Raw genomic sequence first — 22,871 nt, 5'->3', positions numbered from 1 at the left:
ACATGAGTACCCTCTTTTCGAACTTGAACTAACCACTCTGTCAATGCCATGTCTGCCATCAAAGGTATGCCCTTCATAGTTTTTCGCGTTTTCATTGCGGAAGCACTGTCCGACATTGATGCAAAGTTCACCAGTTTGTCTTTTTGCTTTAGAATGTCACGCACTGTTGTTTCTGCGATTTCGTAATCCAATTCCATCTGCTGCCTTGTAGCGCCGTTTGCTACTTTGAAAATTAATTCTAGTTTTTGCGCTATCGTTAACACAACCTTCTTTCGTTTTCCTGACATTTTAAATCGGTAACGAAAACACAAAACCAAAAAGCACAAGCACTGAACACAATAAAACATAAGAAATTAACTCCAACCGGTTCGCAAACACTATCAGGCTTAAACTAACAATGGCGAGTGGGAGGAAGACGCCTGTACATTTCGTAACAATATATATATATATAATTTAAAGTAAAGTAGAAAGAACAAACGATTAAAGACCTATGTGGTCAAAAATTTTGCGCATTGTGCTGCAAAATTAAAGAAATTAAGAGATTAATTCTAGTACGAACGCTAAAAAGCTGCTTAAATACTGTGGTAACTTTAACATTAGCAAAATTAGTTGCAATGAAATGTATTAATTAAAAGAGAAAAATATAATATTTGATTATTTACAAGTAAAAATCAACAATAATAGTAAGCTATATGCTAAACTAATTAAGGTATATTTAAAACATAGTAAAAGTATATATACATACACTGCTGGCCATTAAAACTGCAACAGCAGGAAGGAAGGATCTGACGAACGTCAAAATCACATTGTACAGACATTAGTATTTTTTTGGAAGCAAGTGTGATGAAAAATTAGCAACGCCTTCGCCGGGAATCGAACCGCGAACCTCTGGAATACACGCCCAGCATGCAAACTACGACGCCACGAAACCACGCCACGAAAGCATGCCGAGAAAGCGGGAGAAATACCTTGTACACTCCCCCTTTTAAAGGGCGTCTGGTGTTTTTTAGGGTACCAGTCGCCAAATCCTGGGTGTGGAGAATCACCATCCAACACCCGTTTTAGTTCGGGGGCCACTGTAGAGACATTGGGTATTTTGAAAGCAGGAAAGATGAAAAATATGCAGCGCCTTCACCAGGAATCGAACCACGGACCTCTGGAATACGCGCCCAGCGTGCAGACCACCACACCAAGAAGGCGGGAGAAATACCTTATAAAAGAAAGAAGAGTTTGGGATATGCAAATGATTAGTATTTCAGCCCATTTAGACGCCGTAGGAGGCAAAAACGACATCTGAAGCACTGCATAAAAGAAAAGTTGTGTAGTGGATTTTTCATTCGGAAAGCCCTTTGTAAGGTCGGAGTTTGCTCAAATATCGTGTTATGCCTCGAACAAGAAGATGAAATGCTTACCAGCAAAGTCGGAATTCGATAGAAGCAGGATCGTTGCCTATCGAGGGTGTGGATTATCGTTCTGTGATACCGCCCGTCGCCCTGATCAACATCCAACCACTGTCATGCAAATATGGAAATTATGTGTTGCTCAGGGTCATCTGAACGGCATGCAGGATCTCAACGCTCTTCCATGACTAACTCCTGAGAGGACAGACATATTGTACAGTCAGCCCTGCAAAACCGTACAGCCACATCACGGACCATTAGTCAGGAAATGGACATGTTTACAGCACGCCCAATAGCTTCCCATACGGTGCGTCGACATTTGTAGTAGTGTGAACTATCAGCACAGCGGCCATTACTGCAACTTCCCTTGACAATGCAGCATAGAGAGAGACGGCGATTCTGGTGAGCCGAACGACAAAGCTGGATACAGGAATGGCACAATGTCTTCTTTTCAGACGAGTCCCGGTTCTGCGTGCAATATTCTGATGGCTATATAAGTGTCTGGAGGCTCCAAGGAGACCGCAAGTCGCCCGCTTGCATTCGATATAGGCATAGGGGCCCTCACCTGGTGTGATGATGTGGGTAGCCCTTCGGTATACGAAACATACATCTCTATTTCGGATCGACGGTAATTGAATACAGATGGGTACATTTCTAACATCTTACGTCCAGTGGCTGTGCCCTATCTTCGAAGTCTGCCAAACGCCATCTTCGAACAAGGATAATGCCAGACCGCATGTTGCACGGGGTATTCTGACCTTCATCGATACAAAGAGTATTCGATTGCTGCCCTGGCCTGAACGCTCTCTAGATCTGTCATCCATTGAAAACATCTGGTCATGGGTTGCTGAGAGACTATCCCGCCACTCCTCTTCAGCTAATACGGTTGGTGAAGTGTGGCATAGAATTGAAGCAGCATAGTATGAGTGGCCCGTTTCTGTCATCCAGTTCGACTCCATGCTCCATGCCTAAACGGGTAAGGGCCGTTCCACCTGTCAAGGGTCGCAGATGTTTCTACTAATTTCGCCCCCTATGTATATATATATACAAATAAAGTCCCATTTTGATTTTTATAATTTTAACAAATTTAACATTTAACAAACAATAAAATTTTAATTTAACATTTTAACAAAACCCCCAACTGCTTAGAAATTTAATCATTTTGTCTTCCTGCCATACTGTTTACGTACATTAGGTATATTTTTTTCTATTTGATTTTCTTCATGGTGTTGCAGTTTTGATGGCCAGCAGTGTGGTACTGCCGATTGCAATTGAAAAGAGAGGTGGTGCACAGTTAGATGTTATCGCAGTCCAATATACAAAATTTCAATATTCTACGGCTAATCATTTTTGAGTTGTGCGAGATACGTATATGCACACATACATACGTACGTGAAGACGTCGCGAAAAAAATATCATTTGAGTCTATTTTAAATCCATTTTACAATCCGTTTTGGAAAACTCTTTTTTATTCTGTCCGTACGTTCAGACATAAAAAAATCGTCCAAGTGGATTCGATTTTTTTAAAAAAGGCCCACCATCTGCCGAGTGCTAAAGTCGCTGAACACTGGTATTTCGGTTCGAGGCTCGAATTCCGCGAACGAGCTGGCTGCATGGGCGCTTTCGCGGTTTTCCACATGTGTAACGTGTATACGAGCCAGGTTCCCTTAGAAAGTCCTCCACGAAGGCATTCCTCTCCTTAGGCAGATAGCCCTAGTGTGCTTTGCCGTAATCTCAATAAACCAAACCAAACCTAAAGTATAAAAATTTGGTTATTTCTATATTTTGCTTCTCAGTGCTTATCTTAATTCTAAATAGTATTTTGGCCGCTTTTAATTCCTACTCTGACGCAGAACCTCATGCTACATACAAAGTAAATTTATGCTTTTGTGTTATGTGAGTTATTACACTAAATAAATATAAATTAAAGGATTATCCAGAGCATCAAATAATTGAAAATTATTTTCCAATAACGCTAATTTCTGAATTTATTAATAATGATACATATTTGCAAATATGATGAAAATATTTTGAATAAAAAAATTGGTTCTAACTTAAAACATGTAAAACTTTCTCGCTTTCATTACAATGACAGCTTTTTAGTTGTGTGAGTAATTTTATTTACGTTTAAGCATTTTGTTCTGAGTGTGGTTTTTTCATTAATATAGGGATAATGGAATTTAATTTAAATGTTGGCGTCCCTAGTAGATGGCGCCACTATTGACCAGTCATTCCGCTGGTTCAGCAGAGTGTTTTAAGCAAATAGGAGATGCGTGGCTATGACGACCAGGTTGATCCATTTTACGAGAGGTAGAAGGGAGACTTCTTGTCGATTTTCTAACCCTCTGAGTGGCATGGCACGCAAGAAAGGAGTGGGCTGGTGTGCGAGTGAATGAGGCTTAGGGCAGGGTGGTGGTTTTTGAGTATGTAAATGAGGGGAATTAGGGTGAAAACTATTAATGTGTGCATTTTATGATGAGTGCGCAGTTGTCTACATTAAATATTTTGCACATAAAAATCCATATTATAAGATCTAGTGAACTATTTTAGATTTTGATTTCTAGTTTTCATCAAACATGGGTAACTGTTTCAGCCGCTCTGCGAATAAGAATGTGAAAAAGGGGGATCCATCTGGACCCGCAACTGCAGAAAGAAATATTGATAATGGACCGACACCTATAAGTGTTCTTGTCCCTGTACAGTCTCATGAACCTACCAGTATAAGACATCCTGATGCTGTGGTGCGAAGTGGTCCGATGCTACCTCCAGTACCTATGGACACTGAAAATATATCTGGACATAATGCACCTAAAGTTTTCGTCGCCTTGTATGATTATGATGCTCGCACAGACGAGGATTTAAGTTTTAAGAAAGGTGAGCACCTAGAGGTGCTTAATGATACGCAAGGAGACTGGTGGTTTGCCAGATCTAAAGCAACTAAGAAAGAAGGCTATATCCCCTCAAATTATGTTGCAAAATTGAAATCAATTGAAGCAGAACCGTAAGTACCCTAGAAATGTATCATTAATTTTAATTTTTACAAAATGCATCGAAAGAGTTTAGCTTTTTACCGTATTTACTCATGCATTTCTTTCATTTTGCTATGAAGGTCTTGTCATGAACAAATGTTTTCATTTAACATTGGTATGCTATCTGATTGCCATGTGAAATTAATTATGTATAAATATGTATTCAGTAAAACTGGAAATGAATACCGAAATCTTGGCAAAGCTGCAAAAAAATACAATGTATTTTAAAATCATGGAAAAAAATTAAGCTATTTTGTTTATGTTTGATATAGTATCCTACTGGGGAAAATCATTTTGTTATGTTTACGTATTTCTTTCATCTCTTCCAATATAAGTACTGATTGCTTTGCCTAAAACTGGTAATTAAACATTTACACTTTTTGATAAGCTTTTCCCAAATAAATTGCATTAAATGAAATTAGATGAATGTCTAGTTGGGAGCACAATTAAATAATTAAGTATTATTTTCTAAAAATTATGGTAGAAATCCATGTGAAATATTTGTTATACTTTAAACATGTAAATACGTTGTTTTTGTCATTCTCAAATGCAAAATGTGAAGTAGCCCTTTATATTTAAAAGGTTTTAAATTAGGCACTGGATAGTAAATGACACATCTACTATATTCATAACCTTTTATTTTGTTTCTGAATGGTTTCTTTGTGAATCACTAAAAAAAAAAAAAAAAAATCTAAATTTTATATGTAATAACAGTCTAGCAGGAAGTTATTGCAAAAGTTATAGTCTACAAATATTAATATACTATTTTTATCAGTGTCTAGCACGTGTGTTTCGGCAAACTTCTCGCATTTTAAAAGCGTAGTTGCGTTACTGAGTTATGTTTCTTTTCTTCAGAACATAAAAATCATTAAGAAAAGGTTAAACATGTTTGAAAGACAACATGAAATCATGTTGTGCTGCATTTTTAATGATTTTAGTTTTATTGCCAAGGAATGGAATTGAAGTTTCGTGTTATTGACAAAAAATGGAATCTAGTAAAATTCTCCCCCCTTTTTTAATTTGAAGCACTTTGCTTTATAACATCCATTTTTATTTGTTTATGTTACATTTTAAAGTTAGATTATTCATGTGATGGCTTTGAAATGTCTGGTCACCTAATGCATTCCACTGTCAAATGTTTGTTTTGTTGCCTAACATGTTTTGATTAACATCCTTCTTTAGTAATTATAAGCTTGATGTGGGATACAAATGAAAATATGTGTTGCCCATGACGAAAAATCTGCAATAGAATTTTTGGTAAAGTGCAGAATCACCCACTGCTTGACGCGTTTTTAAGAATTGCACATACTCAGTAACCATGTACACATCGACCTATTTTCACTTAAAAAGTATAAGAAAATTGACAAAAATCCAATTGTTTTTAACCCTTGTAAAAAGCGGCAGACAAATAAGTGGGCGATTCTGCACTTAACCGAGAATTTTTTTTCAAAGAAAAGGCATCATTCATTATAGAAAATTATGTTTGAACAACCAACGAGATGAAATTATGCTTTAGCGATAACTCGGTAGTGAAATAGCGGTGCAGGCATCCATTCAGTTATGTTTAACAATTTTTATATAAATTATAATAATGATCTAAAATAGTTATTTACTCTTATGCTTCCATTCAGTCATGTTTAGCCTTTTTTATATAAATTATAATAATTAAAAAGTATTATATGAAATTAACTTTTCTTCTAAATTAAAACATCAGTCTTAGATAGTTATTTACTTCCTTTCTGTTAAGGTTGCCACAATTATTTTTGGCAGCACTGGCATCAACAATAGTTTGGCGATTTTTTACGGCCTTCAAAACCGAATAGTACCGAAAATCTTGAGTCTGGTTTCACGAGAATCTCTTGTTTTTTTCGTGTTCTTATTCTTGAGAAAATATTTTTAGAAAACTTGCATTAGTATCTGGTTTTAATGAATGTTTTATGTCAAAAAACATTCTTAATAAAGTTAGAAGAGAAATATGAAAGCAGTGGGTAGTAATCACCACCCAAAAATCTATAGTTTTCTGCCATTGTTTTGATAGTTTTTCAAAGCCTTCAACCCAGAAACATGGTGGCCGTAAGTCTAAAACCAGATCAATCTCATTTTGGATATCCTGTGTAGAATGGAAAATAGCACTAGTAACTGCAGGTGTGAAGAACGGTAGAAGTCCCAAGGAGCAATCTCGGGGCTATATGGTGGGTGTGGCAAAAGATCCCATTTGAGACCCTATAGAGTCTAGTCTGCGAATGCAGACACTTGTAGTCTTGCATTATCTTGATAGAACATTACCTTTTTGCACCACAACCGAGTTTGACATTTTTCTTTGATAGCAACGTCAGCATGGACTAGCATCTCTCTGTACATCTTACTGTTGACGATTTTACCTTTCTCCAGTTATTCTTTGTGGCACTAGACATTCTTTATACCATGGCAATTCCACCAGATACAAAGCATGATCTTTTTCTTAGTCAGATTGCATTTGCAATGCTGCCCATGGGCTCACTGGGCACACCCTTTTCAACCTGTGTTGTTGAAGTAAATCCACTTTTATCACAAGTGACGATTTGGTCTAGAATTTTGTCCTTGCATTAGTATTCAAGCAGATTAGTGTAAGCCCGAACACGTCTGTCCTTATCTGTTTGAGTCAGCTTATGCGGCATCCAGTGATTGAACTTGTACATCAAGTTTGTGCAATGCATAGCGTGACTAATGAAAATGGCACTAACGTCTAACTCCTCAGAAAGCTCTCGAGTGGTTGCATACTAATTTTGGTTGATCTTTGGATTATGGTAACATGGTGAAAATTTGGCGACCAACTCTGCTACAGCAACCCTCTATTTGTTTTTTTCCGCCGCCATTTTGTCTTCACGAAGTAAAGACATGTTTCTTTTCTTTTTATTTACTGAACACTTTTTCCAACAATCTACTAGCCAAATTACACTTATGCTAGAAATTTTATCTAACAAAACTGCTTAATCATGACAAATATTCACTGTAAAATTGGGAAAAAGTGCACAATCGCAAACTCCTTGCGCATTTTTCACAATAACACATACACATAAACCATGTACACGTCGACTTATTTTTACTTAAAAAAACATCCCAGAATTGCACAAAAATGGCATTGCGCACACTCTTCACTATATCCATGTACACTGCTTTTTTCTCATAAATTAGAAAAATTTCACGAAAATGCACGACAATTTTCTGAATCTTTAAACCCGGTAAAAAGAACATATATGAAATTACCTTATCGCGAAAAAGTATATACCCTTTCTAAATATGAACATTTCTACGTATAAAATAAATAAAATATCCGAAAACTTTTACCTCTAAATTATCTACAGTCAAAAGTCGTTAATTCGGAATGATCTATAATCCGGACCTCAAAACTAAAAACTTTCTGCGCATGCGCCGCGTTGACACATGCGCATAGGCGTTTACGCGTGCGCGTAAGACCTTTTACGACTGCGCATATGAGTGTGCGCAAGTGCAGAATACGTTTTCGCTTGCATGTTTTATGTATAGTGGACGTATAAGCTAAATAATTATCTATTTCAGTTAATGTTGATGATTGCATTGTTCCTTAATTTTCGAATTGGATCCGGCTTATTATTTTTTGCAGACTGTAACAGCAATTTTATAAAAGTAAGCTTAAACTTTCGATTATATCAAATAGAATTTTCGATATATATTTGTTAATATGTAAAGGATCTAAAGCGAAAGTTTGTTTTGAAATCCGAAATCTGTTTATCAATTACACGCCGCGGCGGGCGCATAATGAATTGGAAGTTGAACTGTCAGCACTATCCTTATCTTCAGAGCAGATGTTTTTATTTTATTCGGCTTATAATTCCTTACCAAATGTAGTATTTCATCTCGATGTGCTCCGTCTTTGATATGATTTAAAACAAGTTCCTCGTCATTATAATTCGCTTCCGATAGCAAAGAAAGTAACAGAGGTTATTGAAAACGAAAAAATTTCGATTGACAAATTAGTCTGTATTCTCAACACAGAAATTATAGGACTTGAACAGCGGAACTTTGTAACTGAACAAGAAATTATGTCTGTTTAATAGAATTAAAGAGAAAGTATTATCACATGAAACGAAGCAAAACTTAAACAACTTACATTCAAAGAAATGTTTAATAAAGTAAACAAATAAATATTAAGCTTTTTCTTTTTGCAAATTTTGATACCCTTTAGATCATAATTGTTCTCTATTTCATAAATTACGGTTTCATATTTTTAATTTTAGAATTTCTGCATGCCATCTTACGAGATTTAAACTGATGATCTATAATCCGGAAAAATCGAATTTAATAGCCATCATTAAACAGCAGAATTTTATTATAAGGGACAGCCAAATGCAGTGTGATTTTCCTGTAACCTTGCAGAACTACAAAGATAATGTTTATGTGTGAAATGAAATCTCTGACTTATTAATTTTTGAATTACATTAGACACCCAAATTAACCAGGATAATAACAGGAATGTTGTGCACACTTAAAAAAATACATTAAGTAGAATTAATCCATATTCTAAGTAAATAAAAAATATGATACTTGCATATTATCCCATTGAACATGAAACTGTCACCAAGCATAGCTTAAGTTTTCATTATGGATAATGTGATGTAACAAGACAGTCATCACATCTGTGCTTTTATTTGATGTAATGCTGATTGATTCTTGATGGGGCATGTTTTGTGTTTTTGAACAAGGATACAAATTAACTGTTATTGCTGCATTTTTAGCCCAAAGGGACAATTTGCCCAGAAGGGCTATTAATTTCGTTTTGGCATTTTACCATGATTCGCTATAAACGGCGAATCACTTTTTAAACTGTTGTCACTAAAAATTAGAGCTCTGTATTTATATTTAAAGAAATTAAATAATGAAAAATCTGCATATATGTATGTTTTTCACATTGTGATAAAACAACGGTACCTAGAGCCATCAAATTTTGAATAGCGTACATGTCCACCCGAATACGGGCATCTGGAAACCCAAATTTGGAATTTGCCTTATTATCTATTTCATAGTTTATAAAGCATTTATGAGTTTTTGGCTAAAAAACTCGACACTTTCAAAGCAAGCAACAGCAACACTGTATAGAAAAAAAAAAAAAAAAATTCAGCTCCAGCGTGCAATACTGTGCATCAGAAATTCTAAAGGTATGCTCTTTTAAATATTTTGTGATAGTGCTGTTGAATTGAATTTTGTGGTTTAAGTGCGAAGAACATGATATTTAATAAATAAAAGTAACACACAAAACATAAAAAGAAGCCCTTTTTTTTTCTTTCATTTCACAAATCTGCTTTCTACAGAACAGCAAGCGATGGATTATTTTAATAGTTATTAGAGCCTATTATAAGTGCATATTAATGACATGATATGGTATTTTATTTGGTGACTGAGAAACAATGATAATGCTGTGTAAAAAAAAAAAAAAAATTGTAATAGGAGAATATCCATTCAAAAAGCAATGCGGTTCGAGGGCTGTGGAATCGCATTTATGGCTGCCCTCCAGTTCATTTACAGCTGGTCCATAGAGTTAATATCTGTTGAATAGAGAAAGGAATAGATATAGTCAACAAAACAGTAGTAAATTGTAACCGTTACCTTCAGGAAGTTTGTACTCGCGCCATTCTAAACAGAATTTCTGATAAAATCAGAGGATTTAACAAAATAATAAGTAACAGAGTATGTATGATTCTTTGTTAAATAAAGAGGTATCATTTTCTTCAGAATTCTGCAGGAATGATTGCTGCAAATTTATCAGAATTTCGGGCAGCTTTCATGCTTCAGTGGTAGCCAACTTTTATAGTTGATGGGATTACCAAAAATATTAACTTAAGCACCAAAAATTATTTACATAAGTACATTATTAACATAAATACCTAAAATTTATTAACAATTTATATTTTTAAACAGTTTGCTTTGGTTAATTTTTTATGTATATTAAATCGAAATTCAAAACATGCACAAGCTTCAAAACACAAACAGCAATGTTTTTCTGGAAAACGAGATCAGTGGCTGTGCAGCAGTCCTTTTTTAATGGTGGTTATGTATTCTAGGTTACAAAAAATGAAATTATGTGCTGCTGTGGATAAAAGTAATTCCTAAATACTGTGACATTATATGCTATCACTGGTACCATCCAATGGATTTTCTATTTCTTTTCATATTTCCCATAGAATTTTTTTTTTATTCTGATGGCTTGTGATAATAATTTTTCTGTCATTCTTCAATAAACAAACTTTAGCATTTTTAATAAGCCCTGATTAATCTTCCTTCAATTGACTGTATGTATTTAACGAGCAGTGTGTATGTATAAGGGGCAGTCAAATGAAAACGACACAGATGGGAAAAAAGTTATTAAACTGTTTTTTATTTCAAAAGTAATAGCTGTAACCCAGGGGTTTCCAACCTTATGCCCACGGGCACCATGGCGCCCGCCAATCGTTTAACTTGTGCCCGCCGCTGTGTGATCACAATAAAAATGTTTTAGTTTTCAATAAAATTCTATGTGAAAGTTTTCTCAACTTTAATGAAATAGAAATTGCATCCAACACAGATACCAGCACAAAGAGAAGAGAAATGCAACCAATCTCTTTTTTTTAAGTACATGTATTATAAATTATATCCAACTATAAATTCACCTTGAAAAAGTGAATTTTGCCTGCAGTCCAACAGATATTTTAGAATGTGCTCTTAGGAACAAAAAGGTTGGGAACTCCTGCTGTAATCCTTAATACGTTTATCCGACTGCAAGACGAGGCGGTCAGTGCCATGATGGAGAAGTGTTTTCGTTTGCTTAAGGAACCATGATTGTACCCAGGTGTGCACCTCTTCATCCAAAGCAAATTGGCAGTCACGATTGTCTTTCTCTAGAGCTAAAAAAATTTGGAAATGTCAAGGAGAGAGATCTGGACTCTATGGGTAATATGCAAGAACTTCCCTGCAAAATGCTTCTTCATAGCATGTTTCAATTTTTGCACATACTGGTGTGCATTAATTGTGGTGCCGAGTTCCAGCAGTCGAAGAAAAAGGCCATTATGATTTTCCCATTAGCTGCCATGGATGGCTTTGAAGTTTTCTGTGGGAGTGAAACCGTGTGCTTCCACTGTTGGCTGTGGCTCAAAATCATAACACCATGTTTCCTCTACAATATGAGACAGTAGACAGTATTCTTCATCATAATACTGTTGCGGGTGCTGCAGCGATATCGGCATTCTGTTCAACTTCTGTTCCTCCGTCAGTTTGTGGGGAACTCCCTGCATATAGATTTTCCGGAACTTCAAATGCTCTGTCAAGTTGAGGTGAGTGATACCGTGATTAATGCCCAACATGAGTCAAATAGGTTCCGCTGTCAGTCTTCTCCGACAGCAGCATCCACTTTAGCAATGACAGAAGGGGGAAATTGTCCTGGCCAACTGCTGTCTTTAAATGACACCTGACCTCAATATTGTTTATTCCATTCAAAAACATCCGCATGTGACATACTCTATTCACCATAAGCAACAGACATTCATGTAGGAATTTCACTTTGACACTCTTTTTACAGTCAAAAAAATGGACTACAGCATGATGTTTCTGTTTCTGGGCCACCATAGTGATGGCTGAGGCACACACGACTCCCTGACCTCTCTTTTAGTACATCTAACAGACAAATGAAACAGCAGTGAGCATTCGCACTGTTTCTTCCTGATTTTCTATAGTGGTTGCTTCTCTACACAAACTTACTTGTGTTACCAAATTCTGCATCATGCTCATTATATAGTCTGTCTCGTTTCCATTTGACTGCCCCTTATATTTATCAGAAGTTCTTTTGCTACAAGATTTTTTTTTTTTTTTTATCTAGGATTTAATGCATTCCTTGGCAACCTATGACCCATAGGTCACCAAGTGACCCATTTCATAATTTCAACTGACCCCCTACAAGTTCTGAAAATTAAGTATAGTACATAAAAATGAATTAAAGCATAAATATGATGAATACATTAAAAAATCAACTGAAATAAATAACAATACTATTTTTGTTTGATTATCAAGTTGCAGTAAAGAACATGTATTTTTATTTTTTATCATTTCAAGGAGAAATTGATGAGTTTGGCAGTACTGAACCACAATTCATAATTCCAAAAAATTGCTTTTGTCATTTTGTGTGCATTTAGTTTAACTGATAAATGTGTAGAAATATTTTAGTAAGAACAGGAGCAGCTTAACTACTAAAAATTTAGGTTCTTGTGTTCATTTTAAGACGACTAACTATAAACCAAACTTAATAAACAAAATTGAAATAACTAGTTCAGCCTCAGGGAAGCCAATGGTATCGAAGAGAAAAATAAAGTTCATTCAGTTATGTTCATTTTATAATAATTATAATTTTAATTTTTAAAGTTTAATGAGTATTGTAATTATTTTTTCAATAAAATTAATTTTATTATTTACTAAAAAAAATTTTTTTAATGAAAATACCACATTTTGTCTGAAGCGTGTTAATAGACTTCAGGGCACTCCCTGAAGGTAGGGAACTATCACTGGCGGCAATACATCATCCACATATCATTAAGCTGTCATAGTGCTTTGAATACGAAATAGAGGTGACCTGGAATTGTATGGAAATGTGCCCCAAACCATGATGCCATGTCGCCGCGCCTTGGGACGCTCCACAATTGCTGCTGGATTGGACTTGTTTTCACATCGATGACACACTTGTATGTGGCGAATATCATTGAAAAAACAGAAGCATGACTAATCTGAGAACATTACCTTGTGCCATTCCATCGTTCACATCGCTCGAGCCCGCACGCCACTGCAGACTTTGGCATCTATAATGTGGGGTCAATGGCAGTCTTCTTAATGCAGACCACTAGCCACCAGTCAACAATTAATGGTTCTGGTCGATATGGGAACATCCAAGCTGTCTTCAACATGGTGCAGAATGGAGGTAGAGGTGCCTTGCGGGTGTGCCACCATTTGTCGGCGGATGCATCAATCCACATATGCTGGCGTCACTCTGGCTGCACTGGCACCCCTCAAACTTGCAGCATTTCCTTATTCGAAACATCATCGCCACAGCCGGTGCATTGTGGACACGTCCAGCTGTGTGTCAGCTGAGATTTGCCATATGGACCAACTTGCCCATCTCAGTCTAATCACCATGCCTCTCGTAAAATCGTCTGTCCTCTGGAACTGCCTCCGTTGACAGTGGCTTGGCATTCTGTGCTATTATACATATCCTCTGAGACAAGAACAAATTTTCTATGGTGATTTCCGTAGCAGAAATAACAGCATGAAAATTAAACATTCTGCAGGTTCCTTCCCTTATATCTTCTTCAGCGTGCACTGGAGAGCTATGCATTTCACACCATTCGCATAACTCGGTGACGTACGTCTACCCTGAAATTTGCATAATTTTCGGGCCTCTCCTTCTTGGTGTTGCATTTTCAATGTCGGTTAGTTTATACCAGCCCTGTTGTTATAGCCTGACACTATGGTGGGAGCTGTTCTCCTCATACACAGACAGTACATCTTTTTGTTGTTATGCTAACAGTAAACAGATTATTTTCTTGTTGCATTTACTGTGATCTGGCTTATAAAACCAAATCTTGGTTTCTTACAAATTATTTTAAACACTATATGTATACTATTGTTTTCAGTGTTGTTGTACTCAGCAATTTTTTTTTTTTTTTTTTTTTTTTGTTGTAATTTGCATTGTTGCTGTAGTGGTGCTGATTTTAGACTAGCTACTAGCTGTTGAGACATATTATCAACTCTAATTACCAATAACATATCACAAATTTTGTTGAAATGCACTACTGATATGTATAATTACAGGTTACATTGTATAAAAGGAAATTTATATCATGGCTAATAAGATCATGTCTGATTAATTAAATGAGTAGGCCTCAGTTGTATGTCTGTATGTTGGTCATCATGCGACTTGTATGGGAAAAATTGTATTTAGTGCACAAACCATTATAAGCTGACAGTTCATTTTTTTTTTTTTTTTTTAAAGTTTTCTTTCATTCATTTGCAGTTGCTTGGCAGTGGCTTGTTCAGTCACATTTGCTTTTATTCTTTCTAGAAATGTGTTTGTTTATGTACGAGTTAAGATCAAAGGGAAATCATTGCTTGTGTTTTTCAAACTGTTGCTTGAGTCTTCACTCGATGAAAATGTTTACTTTATTATATAAAAGCAATATATAATAAAGTATAAATGGAAGTGAATTCCATTTTCAAACAGTAATATATATATATATATATATATTTCCTTATACTTCCCACCTTTCACATCTCACCACCAGTTCTCCCTTACAAAATTTAAAAAAATGTATAATTATGTTCCCTCTATTTTGATCTATTTAGGGCTGTTTTTATTTCCCTCCCTGCATTTAATTATTTCTGTTATTACGAGCTTACGCATAAAGTACTGTTGTAAGAGTTTAAATAAGCAGTCGTGTCGTCCAGGGATGAATTAATCCATTTTACAGTAATTCCTATGGAGGGAGAAAATTTTGGTTAATGAACATTTCATATGACACATGGCCTTCAAGAATGAATTACATTCATAAATTGAGGTTTCATTGTGTTAGTAAAGCAGAAATTTAAGTTAATGCCTATTACTGTTAAATACTGCAATGCATCAGAAGGTAGCATAGTGCTTATTTTAACAATCATTACTCTTTGCTTGGGTACTTTTTTGTTGTATGATGGAAATGCAAGCCAATTTACCTGGCTCATCTGGTGGCTTGGATGATTTTACAGTTTAAAGAAAATGAAAGCCAATTTATGTTAGGAAACTGGCTTGCAATTACATCATTGAAAACTTCATATATGAAGTTCTCAATAAAGGAATCCATTTGTAGGGACATAGATCTTGTGCCTTATTCAAATTAACTAACCAACCTAAGTGAGATTGATGTCAGGGGTAGAGGATGACTATACAGATGTCTGAAGATTTTAAATTGTAATGGAAATTTCACTCAGATGGTATTGAACCTAGTTTAAGATGTAAAATTTCAGAGAGAATGTTAAAAGTAAAATTTGCAAGAACTTTTGCTTTTAATTGGAAGATTTGTCTATTAATCTTTAAAATAATGGTCTTAGAAATTCAAGTTGCTGTTTATTTGCTAAAATCAGGATTTTTGATATCATTCTAAAATAGCTGTGTATTTTTATTGTTGAGAATAATCACACGATCTGGCAACAGTTGTAGTAGTTCTTGTTCATGGTGTGATTTGCAGAAACGTGCTGTTCCATGTACGTGAAATTGCATCTTTTAATAAAGCCTCTACTTAATTATCATCGGCCTCTGATTCACCTTTTTTTAAATCTTTACAGCAGAGCGTGGTTCTGATATTGAACACGCTAGAGGCGAAACAGTTATATTTGTTTTGTGGAACTTACTTGTTTGGAACGGAATCGCGCGTTAAGTGAAATTTGAAATGGCAGCACGTGATGAGAACACAAAGTATTGTGTTGAGCTGTTTAACGGTAAAAACTTTTCTCTCTTTAAGCGCCGTGTAGAAGCTGTGTTTGAAGCCAAAGAACTTGATAAATATTTAGACGTTGAAGCGGATGAAACGAAAGTTGCTGAAATCAAAGATGCAAAAAAGGCTTACGCATTGCTGCTAACCCTTCTAGATGATGCCATATTGGCGACCATGTCGAGTGAATCTTCTGCATGTGAAATTTGGAGTAGTTTAAAGAATAAATAACATAAGGTGAGTGCAGTTAGTCAAATATTAGTACGAAAGAAATTATCGACACTGAAGAAACGTCGAGATTGCAGTATGCAGTCACATATTAACGAACTGTTGGCGATCGTAAATGAACTTTGTCTCTCGGGTGCTGAAGTCAAAGATATGGATGTGATTATTTATTTGTTGATGTCGCTACCTTCTGAGTACGACATTATTAAATCGACGATTGATAACCAGCCAAATGAAATGCTTACGCTGGACTTTGTTATGCAAAGGCTCTTGAATGCTGAAGAATTGCAAGGTGAGAGAAATTCTTACGATTCTCGTATTTCTGGCTCAAGTAATAACGTAGCTTTTAGCGCTGATAAGCATGATATCATCTGCCACAAAGGTAAAAGTAAAGGTCATATTGCCAAGCTTTGCAAGAAAAAAAAATTAGTTTGTTTTGGATGTGGACGTCCAGGGCATTACAAGAAGGATTGCAGATTTAAGCATAAATCAGATTATAGAGAATCAGCTGCAGTAACATTCATGGTTGGCGAGCCTGTTGGAAATTTCATTCTGGATTCTGGAGCATCTACACACATGTGTAATAAAGGTGAGTGGTTTGAAGAAATTAAACCTTTTTCTGGAACTGTTGCATGTGCTTCGAAAAATGAAGTTTTAAAGGTAGAAGGTATTGGTACAGTACCTGAAACATTAAATGGAAGAGAAATATTACTTAAAGATGTGTTATATGTGCCTGAGTTGAACGGTCAATTAATATCTGTGAAGAATATTCAAAAAGCAGGTTACAGTGTAATTTTTAAGAATGATGTAGCTGTTATTGAAAAGAAGAATGAAAAATTTGAGTTTGCTAAACTCAATGAGAAAGGACAGTATGTGAGTCAATTTGAACCTGTTAAAGCTTCAACATACATTGCAAATCATAGTGCAGAATTATGGCACAGGCGCATGGGGCACTCATTTGATAAAATATTAAAAGAAATGGGTTTGCCAGTATCTGAGTCACCTTCAAGCTTTTGTGAATAGTGTGTACTAGCAAAACATTCCAACACTCCTATGAACAAAGGTCCTAGAAGCAGAGAGCATGTGCCAATGAGAATGGTACACACTGACATATGTGGTTCGATTGATCCACCCACTAGGGAAGGTGAAAAGTATTTTGCTACAATCATAGACGATTTTTCTAGATTTACTGAAGTGCATCTCTTAAAGCACAAGAGTGACATAAATGAAGGGTTTAAATTGTTCCTAAAGCGGAATCCTGATGTCTACAAAATTCGGTGTGATAATGCCAAGGAATATGTGTCTGGTGAACTAGCTCGTTATTGCAAGAAAAATGGTGTTATGATAGATCCTGCTCCTCCATATTCACCTTCTTTAAATGGTGTGGCTGAGAGAGCCAACAGATATCTTTTAGAGAAGGCCCGAGCTCTAATATGTGAAGCAAAGCTTTCTAAATCCTTCTGGGGCTATGCTGTACAGACAGCTGCATATCTTAAGAATAGAATTCCAAATCAGACTGTTGAAAATGTACTTTATAAGCTCAAATATGGGAAGCCGCCTGATTTGAATATTATTAAGGTGTTTGGATCTGATGCATACGTGAGAGTTCCTGATAACTTCAGAAAGAAATTGGATCCAAAATCAAAAAAGATGATTTTTATTGGATATTCTACCATGGGTTATCGTTTACTGGACCCAGTCACAAATCATGTTTTGGTTTCTCAAAATATGTTGTTTAATGAAGAGAAAAAGAAATGTATCTCAGTTCAAGATGATTTTTCCATAGAAAGTAAAGATCCTGCAAAAGATGAAATAGTATATGATTCAAGTGATGTAGAATCCAGAAATCTTGAAGAAATTACTAGGCAAAGAAGAAATATAAAATTACCTGTAAAGTTGAATGATTACTTTGTGTATGAAGCTAATGTGGCAACTCTTGATACAGTAACATATGAGGATATAACATCATTGCCAAAAGAAGAGCAAGTCCTATGGAGGAAAGCCATGGATGAGGAAATAGCTTCTCTTAATAAAAATAAAGTGTGGGAGTTAGTCAACTTGCCAAAGGATGAAAAGCCAATATCCTGTAAATGGGTGTTGCGCATCAAACGAAACAATGTTTACAAAGCTAGATTGGTTGCTCGTGGCTTTGAACAGAAGCCAGGCATTGATTACTTTGAGACCTATGCTCCTGTAATTAGTACATCATCACTTCGACTTGTGCTGGCTATCATTGTTCAAAAGAATCTTGAAATCTATGCATTAGATGTAAAGACTGCATTTCTGAATGGTGATCTCCAAGAAACAATCTACATGGAACAACCAATGGGCTACAGTGACAACAGTGGTCATGTGTGCAAGCTTCTTAAGAGTCTTTATGGACTTAAGCAAGCACCGAGGCAGTGGTTCAAGAGATTTACTGATTTTATAATTCAGTTAAACTTCCAACAACTAAACTGTGAAGCATGTACTTTTGTGAGAACTAAACAGAGTGAAATATTTATTGTGCTGTATGTGGATGACTTGCTAATTGCTGGTTCTAGTGATTCAGAGGTAAAAATTGTGATTGAACTACTTAGAAATGAATTTGAGATGTCCAAGGCTGAAGTTGCAAATGAATTTCTTGGAATAAGTTTTGAATATTCAGAGAACAAACTTACTTTAGGCCAAAAATCTTATGTTCAAAAATTATTAAATAGATTTCGAATGTTAGATTGTAAGCCATCTGATACTCCTCTAGTGCCTAAGTCAACTTCATCAAATTTTGTGAATGGTGAAAGATTTCATGGCCCTTATCGTGAACTTGTAGGTGCTTTGCTGTACCTATCTATGACAACTCATCCTGATACTCTGTTTTCTGTGAACTGTCTGAGTCAGATACAAGAATAACCCACTAACAGTGCTTGGGCTGGTCTGAAGCAAATTCTTCGATATTTAAAAGGGACATCTGAACTGAAATTATTATTTTGTAAATCTAATAGTGTTGATATTATGATAAATGTTTATGTTGATGCTGATTGGGGGTCAGATACAAATGATAGAAAATCTATTTCAGGGTACATTATTTTCTTTAATGATTGTCCTGTAACTTGGTCTGTTAAAAAGCAAACATCTATTGCTCTGTCCTCTACTGAGGCAGAAATTTTGGCTTTAGCAAAAGCTATTCAAGACCTAATTGTATTTTATAATGTATCTAAAGAAATTTTAGGAGTCGACAATATTAAAGTTTCAGTTTATGAGGATAATCAGTCTGTAATAAAAGCAATATTGAATGAAAGTAATTGTGCTAGACTAAAACATTTGGACATTAAACTAAAGTATATTAGGGATATTGTAAAATTGTATGATATAAATCTTGTATATGTTTCTAGTGAAAATCAGTTAGCTGATTTGTTTACAAAATGCTTGCCTAAACCAAGATTATGTTATTTAAGAGATAAATGTAAAATAATATGTGATTAAGGGAGGGTGTTGAGAATAATCACACATACTCCCTGTTCTTGTTTTAATGTCATGTATTTTAACCGTAACTGTTTTATAGTTTTGCTTAGGTTGATCTGGCAACAGTTGTAGTAGTTCTTGTTCATGGTGTGATTTGCAAACGTGCTGTTCCATGTGCATGAAATTGCATCTTTTAATAAAGCCTCTACTTAATTATCATCGGCCTCTGATTCACTTTTTTTTTAAATCTTTACATTTATTAAATAAAAGCTTAATTTAAAAAAATGAGATATAAATATCTCTTGAAAAAAAAATGTGTAAATGATCTCGGTAAAATAATAAAGTATTTTTCTGTTCTGTTGTGTACAAGACAAGCAGGAAAAGTCTAATTTTTTAAATCTTGAAACATCTGATCTTTTTTTATTAGTTGAAAGATTATTTATTTATTGGAATTCTGAAGAATTCTGAAATGTTCCTTCTGTTTTGTGTCTGAAGTTTGGTGGTTAAAATTTCTTGATTTACTTTTTAATGTAATGTGGAAGTCTTTTACAATTTAGTATTTAAATTGTGATTAATCTGTAGTCTTGTAATTTGTGTGTCTACAATTTCATTAGTTGTTCTGAGACTTATGTGAATTCTTTTCCTCAATGTATTAGATGGCTGTAAAACTCATAAATTTTATATTTAGACTTTGTTGTCTGTTTGTTTGTATTTTGTTTTGCTTTCTTTTATATGTGTCTGACATTTTTTATTCTTAGTAATTCATGGGGTAAATATGAGTTCAGCAGTGACCTGCTAAATTAAAAGCAAGCTGGAACTAAGCTAATCAAATTTTGAAAATTTGCATCAATCAATCTGATTTGTATTTGCTTCAGAGTAGTCTCTTTCTGTATTTATGCCCTGATGACAGGGCTTTTCACCATGGTTGAAGTTCTTCCTGGAATTTATTAAATTAAAGTGCATCTGGCGTTTTTTTTATGATTTAATCCGATTATTTTCTTTAAAGTGCAGAAATTCAGCTTTTGATATGGATTTTAACTTCAGAAATCAAAGTTCACAAGTACTAAATTTGACAAATAGGTGTATTGGAGACCATTTGAGTCTTGTTATACAGGGTGATTATAATTAAAGTTTAAGTTTAAAAACGCTATAAAAAAAGAACCACTGATGAAAATGATGTGAAATTTGAAAGGAATGTTATTGAAGAAGGCGGAAAGCGTATGGCAGAAGAAAAAATTTAGTTTCGAAAGTTAGCCACAGATGGCGCTGTAAGCGGCAGAATCACGACGAGAAATGATTCGTAAAACAACGGCTAAGGTGGAAGTTACACATTAAAACGTATTGACAAATTAGAATTGTTGAATAATTTTATTTGCATTACTGTACATATCACATCGAAAGGGACAAATTGGTTTCAAGAGTTTTGCGGCGACGTACCGCATAAGAACCATTCATCAAAGAAGTTCGGAACTGTCGCGAGACTGGCGCAAAACATGTTCAATATGGTGTCCACCATTGTGTGCAACAAGTTGAAAGCGACAAACAGCATGTTCCACAACGGATCGCAGTGTCTCCGGGGTGATGTTCAGAATGTGTTGTGAAATGCGTGCCTTTAATTCCGCTAATTTGCAATTGGAGCACGGAACACAACATCCTTCAGATATCCCCACAGCCAGAAATCACACGGAGTAAGATCAGGCGATCGGGACGGCCAAGCTGTAGGGAAATGACGGCTGATAATTCGAGCATTTCCGAAATGGGGCCTCAGCAGCTGCTTCACGGGATGTGCAATGTGCGGAGGAGCGCCATCTTGCATAAAAATGATTTCATACACACATCCATGCTGTTGCATAGCTGGAATCACGTGGTTGCGCAAAAGAGACGCATACCTCTGACCACTGACGGTTGCGATAACAGGACCGGAAGCACCCGTCTGCTCGAAAAAATATGGTTGTAGGATGAATGATGCCATAAAGCCACACCATACCGTGACCTTTTCAGAATGAAGTGGTACGGGGTGCGTTGCCAATGGATTTTCTGTTGCCCGTATTCGACAATTCTGGGTATTCACGCATCGTGTCAGATAAAAATGGGCTTCATCTGTCCACAAAATTTTCCACGGCCATTCATTATCCACTTCCATGCGAGCCAGGAATTCTAACGCAAACGTCTCCCTAGCTGTCAGGTCAGACGGAAGCAACTCCTGCACATAGCCAATTTTGTACGGATAGCATTGCAGGATGTTTCGTACAATTTTCAGCACCGTGCTCGTAGGCCTGTCCAATGTTCGGGCAATTCCTCGTGCACTGCACGGTTGCACACCACCGGCCGACCCCTCCTGTAATGCTGGGGCCACTTCTTCAACTACCGTCGAATGCACTCGTTTTCTCCCTCTACCATACTGCACATCAAGCGAACCTGTCGTTTCGAATTTTTGCATCATTTTCTTTAGACCTACGACACTCATTGGACCAATGCCTTCTTTTATACCCTTCAGTGTCCTGAATTTTTGCAGAGCTACTCTTGCACAATCATCATTCTTGTAATACAGCTTTACCAGCAGAGCGCGGTCCTGCAGTGAAACACCCATGGCGAACGTCTGAGACGCAAAATGAGGAACAGCCTGGTACCTGACGGCTTTATAACACTGAAATTTTATTAACATTTTAATTTACGTCTTCTTCCGCTTGCAGCGCCATCTGTTGCTAACTTTTGAAACTAAATTTTTTCTTCTGCCATACGCTTTCCGCCTTCTTCAATAACATTCCTTTCAAATTTGACGTCATTTTCATGAGTGGTTCTTTTTTTATAGCGTTTTGAAACTTAAACTTTAATTATAATCACCCTGTATATAATAGAATGTAATTATTACATCATTAGAATACTATGGTTTTTTACATAGCTGTGGAAAAGTAGCAATTCCCATCCATCAACAGCTGAGACACTTTCTGACAAGCAGCTGGTCAATCACCTTAAAACTGCAGAAAGTACCCTCTGCTTATTAAACACACTGATTAATAAACGGTCAAATTTCCAGGAACTAAAACAAATACATACTATTAATAGAAAAAACTCTGTTCATTAAACTCATCTCCACCGCTTAGAAAACTCAGATCAGCAAAAGACTTTTTGTTCAGTGCCAGAATATCTTATTTATACTTGCCAAAACCCTTTTGTAGTTCATCCATAGTAGCAGTTTTCGTAGCCCATGTAACATTAGTGTCTCTTCCTGCAAATACCACTTCTACATTTAGCTCTTAGACCAGGGAATTATGAAAGCT

At 35.8% G+C, this 22,871-nt stretch overlaps 1 protein-coding gene across 1 annotated transcript in view; it reads left to right on the top strand.

Annotated features, from left to right (window-relative positions):
- The first annotated feature begins 3,736 nt into the window (after positions 1 to 3,736).
- The window catches only part of LOC118187259 (tyrosine-protein kinase Src42A-like), an 80,132-nt gene continuing 60,997 nt past the window's right edge, over positions 3,737 to 22,871 (top strand). The window contains exon 1 of the mRNA XM_035357446.2: positions 3,737 to 4,401. Within this exon, the coding sequence (XP_035213337.1) occupies positions 3,977 to 4,401 (425 nt within the window). The 5' untranslated portion in view covers positions 3,737 to 3,976. The remainder of the gene's footprint in view (positions 4,402 to 22,871) is intronic.

Source organism: Stegodyphus dumicola, chromosome X1 (assembly GCF_044657685.1).
Source record: "Stegodyphus dumicola isolate Sdum_Otavi_A_Nest chromosome X1, ASM4465768v1".
NCBI lineage: Eukaryota > Metazoa > Arthropoda > Arachnida > Araneae > Eresidae > Stegodyphus > Stegodyphus dumicola.
Note: the sequence above shows the minus strand (reverse complement) of the source record. Positions and strands in the feature narration are given on the sequence as shown.